Below are 9676 nucleotides of genomic sequence, written 5' to 3'. Positions count from 1 at the left end.
TTTTCTCTTTTTTCCTCAGCTTCCTTCCTTGCCATCTACTTGTCTTCTATGTCACTCACTTGTTCTTCTAACTCATTAACCCTGTCATCAGGAACTCCAGTTTGGATTGCATCTCATTTAATTGAATTTTAATTTCAGTCTGATTAGGTCTAAATGCTGCAGTTTGAAGTCTCTCAAATCCTTTATGCTTTTTTCCAGAGCCACCAGTAGTTTTATGATTGTGCTTCTGAATTGGCTTTCTGCATTGAATTGTAATCCCAATTCTGTAACTCTGTGTCAGAGAGGACTGTTTCTGATTCTTTTGTAGTGAGTTCTTCTTTCTAGTCATTTTGCTCAGTGTGGAGTGGCTGTATGAGCAGGCTGAGTCAAGAATATCAACCGCAACCTAAGTAAATTTTACCTTAGATGATTCTGATGAAGTCAGAGACCAGATATTGGAAACAAAGATCAGAACGAAATAAAACAAAAGGACCACTAAAGTGAAAAACAAATTTTAAAACAAAGTAGTAAGAAATAAAAGGCCAGGAATCCTAAAGAAGATGAGAAAAACTAGAACGGAAAGAAAAAGAAAAAAGAAAAAAAGAAGAAGTAGAAAAAAACGGGGACTGGGAGAAGGTGGTGAAGAGGTTGTAATGGAGGGAGAATGTAGTCTACCTGAGAGGTTCTAGAGGGTGATCCTCTTGTTTCTGAGTATATTAACTTCTGTATGTTAGAAGATGCTCCGTCCCAAATTTATACAAACCAGAAATACTTGTAGAGGGCCCAGCCATTGACCACCAAAACATAAGCGAGATAAAAGGGTGGGGCAGAATGGCCATGAGGAATCTCACAGAATGAACCAGCACAGTGTTCCACTTGGTTCTGCGTGCAAACTGGTCATGATTTAGAAGGTATTAACTTCTGCCATTGTAGAACAATATGAGGCAGAGAAAACGAAACACACAAAACAAAACAAAACAAATCAATATCTTGTATATCTCCCCAAATTAAGTTGAATATGTTGAAGGGAATCTGGAAGGGGAAAATATATCTAGGACCTATAATTGTAGAAATATGAAAGTCAAAAAGGAAGAGTCTTAAAAATGAAGAGTTGGTAAAATACTGTAACTAAGGGGGAAAGGGGAAAAAAATCGGAAATTTACAGCCTGATATAAAAATGTGTTGTACTGGAAAAAGGAAGGGAAAAAAAAAAGGAGGGGTACCCTCTGATTCTTTATACTGTAAATCCCTCGACTTCCCCTGGCGCTTTTCAGCGCTGTTGGGTCAAGGACTTGCTCTTCCCTGTCTTTCCAGCTGGTCTTCTGGGGGAGGGGCTGCTGTGCTGATTTTCAGGTGTGTGCACCTGGGGAGATGCCCCACACCCTGTCAGGTGCATGGCTCAGTGGGAGCTCTTTACCCCCTGAGGCCCTGCTCCTTGGCAGCCCCGCTCTGTCCCAGGCACAAGGTGAGACCAGGAGGGACAACACCATTGGCAGCAGCCAGCTCTCCAGCCCTGGAGTCACTCCCCTAGTATCACCCAGAGCTCCCAGTCCGCACTGGCCTAGCTGCTCCTGGGGCAGGGCGCTGACCTGCACAGCTTGGAGTCACTGGGGGCAGGAGCGTCCTCACTGTCCTATTGTCCCCCCTCCCCTGGGGTCCCCCGGGGCAGGAGCCTCCCCACCGTCCTGTGTTCTTCCCCTTCCCCTGGGGTCCCACAGGGCAGTAGCATCCCCACCGTCCTGTCCTCCTCCCTCCCCCTGGGGTCCCCCATGGAGGAGCATCCTCTGCGTCCTGTCCTCCCCCTCCCCCTAGGGTCCCCCGGGACAGGAGCGCCCACACCGCCCTGTGCCCTCCCCCCTCCCCCTGGGGTTCCCCGGGGCAGAAGCATAGCCCCGGCCCTGTCCTACCCCTGCCCCCTGGAGTACCCCGGGGCAGGAGCGTTCCCCCCGCCCTGTGCCCTCCCCCCTCCCCCTGGGGTCCTCCGTGGCAAGAGCATCCCCCACGCCCTGTCCTTCCCCTGCCCCCTGGAGTCCCCCCGGGGCAGGAGCTTCCCCACTGCCCTGTGTCCTCCCGGCCTCCATCTAGGATCCCCCGAAGCAGGAGCATCCCCACCGTCCTGTCCTCCCCGCTCCCCCTCAGGTCGCCTGGGAAGGAGCGTCCCCGCGCCCTGTGCTCTCCCCACCCGGCTCGTCCCGGGGAGCGCAGGGTCAGGCCGTGTCCCCCTGCGCCCTGGGCTCCGGGGCCTGCGCTGCGGGAATTGCGCTCCGGGTGCGGCTCCCCAAGCAGCAGGGCGCAGCCCTCCCGCAGCCCCCTGGCTCCCCGAGACCCCCGGGCGCTGTAGCCCTTTCCCGAGCTCCCGGGTGGGTGTGCTCTCCCCGGGCCCCTCCGGGTCCGTGACCCCGCGACCCTGGAGTCCCCGCTGCCCCCCTCCGGTCCTGCGGGTCTCGGGAGCGCCTTCCCTCCGGGAGGGTCCTGGCGGATTTCTGCATCCCCGCCCCTCGGGGCGCTCTCCTGTGCCCGCCCCCATTCCGGCCCCTGGGCCCCTCCCCGCGCGGGTCTGTTTCATTTTTCCACCTTCCTACCTGCTGGAAGCGCAGACCCTGTCCCTTGGCGCTCCCGCTGCTCTCCCTGGAGATCTCAGGTCGACTTCGTAGGTTTCAGGATGATTTGACAGTTATCTAGGTAAGCTGGGGGCGGGTGCCCGGGACCCTCCTCCTCCACCACCTTGCCCGCCTCCTGTCTGAACTGTTGTTGCACCTCAGGGGCTTCATCGTTCGTTCATTATATTTTACGGCGATGCAGACAGCCAAACCGGCCTGCTTCTAATGGAGCTGGATGGATGGGACTTTACCAACCTTGTTACCCAAAAACTCCAATCCTGGGGTGCCTGGGTGCCTCGGTGGCTGAACACCTGCCTTTGGGCCACGGCGTGATCCTGGAGACCCTGGATCGAGTCCCACATCAGGCTCCCTGCAGGGAGCTGCTTCTCCCTCTGCCTGAGTCTCCGCCTCTCTCTCTCTGTCTGTGACTCTCATGAATAAACAAATAAAATCTTTTTAAAAAAATGAACAACTCCAATCCCTGGGGGAAAATATATTGCCAGTAAAGTTTTTCTACTTACATATTCATAAATTTTTAATTTTTAATGAACATATATTGTTTTAGTAATTAAAAAACAGAACTTTATTTTTGTTTGGATAATGAAGATTTTTTTTTTACCAAATGTAACAGTATAGTCCATCTTGTTAATATTGAGATATTGTTAATATCTTCATTACACTGCTATGTTCTTATTCCGAGCATCAATGTTTTCAACAAATATATAGTAGCAGTATAATGGTCTTGGAGAGCATCCTGAGGCAGTAGTCTTTTCCCTAAAAAAACATTAATCCTAGCTAAATGAAGGATAAGTGACAAAACGAGTAGAAGTCTGCCTGGCTAAGATGCAGAGAAAGAACAATAAGGAAACTTAAAATCTAGAAACATAACTCATTTTTATTATGTGTATATATAAGCCTTTTGTATGTTAGATGATTATTTTCATGCTCTCTTATAAAATATTAGAGAAGTCTACTGTTTTGTTCATTTCCAAATGAAAATGAGAAGTCAACTCAAAATTTAGGAATCATAATTTCAATCAGAATATTTGAGTTCTTAGAAGAGAAGTCATTGTAGCTTTGAAGATGAAAGAGGGTCATCAGAGAGAAAAATTACCAAAGAAAAGAATAAAATTTTTTCACCATCAGTCCATCCTGTTTACCCGAAGTTTTCACCATTGTTTTCCTAATTCATTTATGCGTATTAATTTCTGATGCTGATAGAAATCTATTCCCCTCAAAGTCTAATTACATTATGTTATCAAAGAAAACATAAGACTAAAGCTCTGAGCATACGAAATGCTCTAGCTCTTTAATGGATAGAATCTTAGTTTTGAAATTGAAAAGCTAATTTAAGTAAATAAATTTATGAACTCAAATATTCTACTCTAACTTTTATATTCTGAATCACAGTCAGTAATAGAGTTCTTAATGTCAGGGAATAGTCAGTGGATATCTAATAAATAATTCACCAAAGGATCATGACAGCCAATATATCCAGCTCTTCTTTACATGTACTAAAAAAAAAATGGTGTAATGGAAAAGAACTCTGAATTATACGACTAACAAAAGCAGCATCCTACTAACATAATTTTAACATAAGCAGAATTAGCAAATACAGAAAACACACAAAAATGGCAAAGGAGATAATAATCTTTTTAAAATCACACAACTAGATGTCTATCGATTCCATCAACCTAGAATCCCTTTCCTCCAAGTGTGCTTTCACACTGGAGGATATAAGGTAGAGACGGGCTATGAACACCACTATTTGGCTGGAAACTTCCTCTGGAATGAGAGGAGGTCTCATTTAGTAACCAAACTCTGCTGTGAATTCATAAAAATTGCTCCTAAGGTGTGACAAAACCTGGGGCTCTGTCACCAATATTTATTTCCATCTTAATTTCTTTGTGTTTTCACCAAATAGGGGGAGAGTGTGGTGAGAATTTAAAAACCCAAACGAGAGAAGTAATGAAGGTATTACTACTGCTGGAAATGCTTCCTACTTTAGGACAATGACCTCAGAAAGGTTGTAGAGTATGTCACTTATCTTTCACTTCTCTACATAAAATATATCTGTTGACCAACTTCCTCATGGCCGTCTTTACTTCTTTATTTCTCAAGGTGTAGATAATGGGATTAAGTAAAGGGAATATCACAGTATGGAACACAGACACAACCTTATCGAGGGAAAACGAGTCAAATGGTCGAGCATAAATGTAGATAGATGGTCCAAACATGAACACCACAATCGTGATGTGGGAATAGCAGGTGGACATGGCCCGACTGGTACTCTCACCTGAGCCTGAGTGTTTCCGCAACATGGCCAGGAGGAAGGCATAGGACATTAGGAGAGCAATGAAGCATACTACAGAGATCAGACCACTGCTAAAAATCATCACCAACTCCTCGGGGAAGGTATTGGCACAGGCAATGTGGACGACCTGCGTGATATCACAGAAGTAACTGTCTAACGCATTGGGCCCGCAGAAGGGAAGTCGGACGATGAGGACCACTTGTATTATAGAATGAATGAAGCCCCCCAACCAGGAGAGAGCCACCAGGATACAGCAGAGACGTCGATTCATGATAGTAGCATAGTGGAGAGGGCGGCAGATAGCAGCATAGCGGTCAAAGGCCATCACTGTGAGCAGGAACATCTCGGAGGCCCCAACGAAGTGCAAAAAGAAGAGCTGTGCAATGCACCCACCGAAAGAAATCCTCTTTCTTTCCACAAAGAAGTCTACGAGCATTTTAGGGGCCGTGATGGAGGAGTACCAAATGTCAAGGAAGGCCAGGTTAGCCAGCAGGAAATACATGGGTGAGGTCAGGTGAGGGTCCAGCCTGATGGTGCAAATAATAAGAACATTTCCTGGGAGGATGAACAGATAGAAGGACAGAAATATAACAAATAGGACTAGTTGTACCTCTCGAGTCTGGGATAAGCCAGTGAGAACAAATTCCGTCACCCTAGTGTAATTTGCAGGTTCCATTTCTCCGCTTGTGTAAAAGAACATGGCTATAAAAAATAAAGAAATTACAATTATTCCAAATAGCATTTATCTAGATTTATTTTACTGCTGCTGAAATCAGCAGATTGGTCTGTATCATTAAGACACTGTATTAGGATACCTTTGAGTGTCCCATTTGAGGTCTGATAAGCCAAGATAGGGAAAGAGTAACTGGTGACCCGACAATTAGAAACACTGAAACCATATGAAGCGTGGCACGTGTCTGAAACCAAAATCCCGATGTATTAATGTTATTCATTTCTATTTTTTATGAAACTCAGCAGTGCATTAATCCTGTCCCTGTATATCTACCTTAGCAAGCAATGTGTGCAGCTACTCAGGAGAGAAACCAAATTGTACACGGGGAATGGGAGGAAAAGCAGCCTGTTGTTTCTAGATTTGCTGTTGTTGTTGAGAAATCTAGCCAACTTGGAAACACGTGATTGTGGTCTAATGGCAGGTACACTCATCTGGCAGGATTTTCATTTTAATCTTTAAAAAAGATGCCGGGGCTTCGAGTGGAGTGAGGGGACATTTCCTCCTTCACCGAAGCCTGCACAGCAGACTCCTTGGCAGCACGCAAGCCGCCACACACGAGATGCCACAGTGCAAGGCTGTACGTGAGAACTTTTCAGGCTGTGACCAAATATCATTACCCCGCTGGCCTTGCATCTTAGCCACTGTTCCGGGAAGGTGGGGACGAGATACAGTGATCTGACGAGCGGGTGTGCTTGCCGTCCAAGCTGACCCCTCCTGCCTTCAAGGGGACAGTGGGAATAAGGTTTTTGCGAAACTTTTACTCAAGTCCTATTAATTGAACCAACCCCAGTATTAAATAGAATAAAGCCCATCCAATAAAAATAAGATAATCACCCATTTACCACATATGCTTCCTCTGTTAATAGTATACAACCTGCCCATGAAAATAAGCAGTTCTTATAATCAACAGCCAATATTGGAGAGTTGTTTCAATTCTCCTGATGTGCTATTTTATAATACTGCCTCTCCTGAGAAGGCCAGCATAGAGAAAACAAAGTTACCATTCTGTAAAACCAAACAGATGGAACAGCATCCAGGCACTAAAGCTTAGATATACTATTAACTGACGAAACCTCATGTTTCTTCCTTGCAACCTACGACTCAATTTGTGAATAATTTTAACAAATGTAGCCTACTTCCTGATCTAATATGTTATGGATCATTCATAAAGAAGAGATGGTTCCCTACAAACAGACACACTAAGAAAAAAACGGTCCTTGCCAGCAACCTGACACAAAAGGCAAAATATAAAAACACTCAGAAAGCTCAGCATTATGGGACTATTTAGCAAAAGGGTAAATATTCCTACGTCCATGAATAGCCCAGGGTAGGTCTCAGTGATTTAATCAATCATGTTTAGTAAGATAAAGGAAATTTAAAATTCTGTTTAGAATTTTAGTCAATAGTCTTTCAAAAAGAAAAAGAAAAAAAGAATTTTAGTCAAGAGAAAGATAATGCTGCCAGTTTTCAATCCTCAACTTTCTTAAAAGCACAATTATCCAGATTGACATATTTCCTAGAAATCCAGAAAGCAATGGTTTTACCTTATTTACCCGAAGAAGGTTCCTAATAGCCTCCATAAAACTTTACACATGACATTGAAAGCTTTATCCCAAAATATATAGCTTCTGCATCACTTCTATAATATTCATTTATTCAACAACTACTTAGCGAACAGCTACTCTGTGCTAACTGCTAAGAACACAACAATGGGCAAAGAAGACAGTTTCTGCCTCACTGAGCTTTCATTTTAGAAATTTAGACAGACAACAAATTAGGAAGCAAACAATAAACAAATGAACTGTAAATAAGCAAAATAAATCTTTACCGCTATTAACAAGAGAAAGAGAGGGAAGTAAAGAGGGAATGAAGATAGGTAATACATAGTAGAGGCACGGGGGTAGTGATGAGAAGCATCTTTGAACTGATGACATGTCAATTAACTCTGAAAGCAGGAGAAAAGCATTTTAGGGACAGAGAAGAGCAAATACAAAGGTCCCGTGATAGGGAAAAGTTTCTAGGAACTATAGAAGACCTGCAATTTCCTGAAGCACAAGAACAGAGTAGAGAGAGCTGAGGACCAAGTAATGTGATCTATAAAAACAAAATTAGGTTTTAACAGCTTCTAATATATTTTGGAACATATTGTTATACGGCTTATAATATAGCTTAACAAGACTTGTGATTTAGAAATATCACTGGCCACTTTGCAAATAAATTGAAGTAGGATTACACATAAAGCAACATTTATTAAGAGAAATGTTTTCTTTAGAAAATATTTAGGAGATGCAATTGGCAGGATTTACTGCTGAATTGTAGTCATTGCTGGAATTGTATCAAAGCCACTTGGAATTTGAGCACCATAATGGCAAACTATTTAAAAAATGTAAAAATATTTATAAAAGAATTGGTCAATTTAAAAAAGAAAACTAGACAAATCATTGAAAAGAGAAATAAAAAATGAATGACAGGAAAGAAAGGAATATAGAATTTCTCTGAAGCATACATTAGTAGAATTAAATCCTTTTAAAATCTGTTGTCTCAAGAGAGGAGCTTAGATGGGGGCAGCTTGGGATGATTCATTGAATTTATGTATGTCTATATAGAATTCTTAGAAATCTGGAAAAGGAAACAGAATATTCAAAAAGAGGAAAGAAAAGATGAATGAAAATTTGAAAGTAGTATAAAGCAAAAAAAAAATATAAATAAAAACTTGGATGCCACAATTAAATAATCATATGTATTATTTCAAATTTCAAATAATAAAGAGAAAATTAAGAAAGATATAAGAGAGACAAGAGAAAAAGATACAATTGGAAATCTCTTTTTAGATAGATAGTCCTTTTCAGACTGCAAGGCTGGAAGGAGGATGTCCACAGAGCTTGGCTTGCTGATTGCAATAGAAAGAGACAGAGCTGGATTATAGGATATTCAATGTGCTAAATGATGAAAAATATGCAGCCAAGAATAATTTATTTCCAGCAAGGCTCTCATTCAGAATGAAGAGAGAGATAGAGAGAAGTTCATTAAAAGGACAGGAATGACAAAAAAGATATGGAAGTTTGTTATGAATATCCTTTTAGAGCCCTGCTGCAAGGTACATTTTAAGGATTTATTTGAGAAAGAGACCAAAAGTAACAAAGAGAAGAAAGAAGAGAGAATCTCACAAAACAAGAAATTTAAACAAGTAATCATGATGGCACTAAATTCATATCTTTCAATATGTAAATCTGAACTCTGTAAAATTGCTTAATTTCCCCATCAAAATTAGAGGGTATCAGAATTAAAAAAAAAAGACCCATCTATATTGCTAGCTTTCAAAAGACTCATTTTAGATCCAAATTTGTTTATTGAAAGTGAGGGAAAAAAGAACCATTTATCATTTTTGCTAATGACATCAAAAAAATCTAGAAGTCTAGAAGTCCAACAGATCAGATCAAACTGAGAAGTTTAAACCAAAGACTGTTGAGAGATGAGATGAAGAGACACAGGTATCAGAATTAAGGATCTATCCAACAAGAAGATCTAACAATCTTGAAATATATATGCCCCTAATTTGACTTTGGAATCAGTCAAATTGGAAATACAAAAAATTAATAATAAATTAAAGAAACACATTGATAATAATACAATAATAGTAGGGGACTTAACACCCCACTTTATCAATGGACAGATCATCTAAGCAATGAAAGATCTCCACATTGACAAAAAGATTTTAAATGACACACTGGACCAGATGGATTCACAGATATATTCAGAGATTTCATCTTAAAGCAGCAGAATACATCATTCTTCTTTTTTCTCAAGTGCACATGAAATATTCTCCAGAATAGATCACATATACTGGGTTCATTAAATCAGGTTCAACCATAAACAAAAAAGATGAGATCATTCAATATATATATTTCAGACCACAATGCTTTGAAACTTCAATCTCAACTCAAGAAAAAAGTTTGGAAAGAAGGAAACAATACATGGAGGTTAAAGAACATCCTACTAAAGAATGAATGGGTTAACCAGGATTAAAAAGAATAAATATTCATGTAAAAA

General features: G+C 41.6%; 1 protein-coding gene across 1 annotated transcript; it reads right to left on the bottom strand.

Annotated features, from left to right (window-relative positions):
- Nucleotides 1-4618: 4618 nt before the first annotated feature.
- Nucleotides 4619-5569, bottom strand: LOC129520597 (olfactory receptor 4M1-like). The gene has a single exon (XM_055341701.1). The coding sequence runs from the start codon at nucleotides 5567-5569 to the stop codon at nucleotides 4619-4621; it is 951 nt and encodes a 316-aa protein (XP_055197676.1).
- Between the last annotated feature and the right edge of the window lie 4107 nt (nucleotides 5570-9676).

This window comes from Nyctereutes procyonoides, unplaced genomic scaffold, assembly GCF_905146905.1.
Source record: "Nyctereutes procyonoides isolate TBG_1078 unplaced genomic scaffold, NYPRO_anot_genome, whole genome shotgun sequence".
In the NCBI taxonomy this organism is placed as follows: Eukaryota; Metazoa; Chordata; class Mammalia; order Carnivora; family Canidae; genus Nyctereutes; species Nyctereutes procyonoides.
The sequence above is the reverse complement of the archived record's forward strand: the minus strand, read 5'-3'. Positions and strand labels throughout refer to the sequence as shown.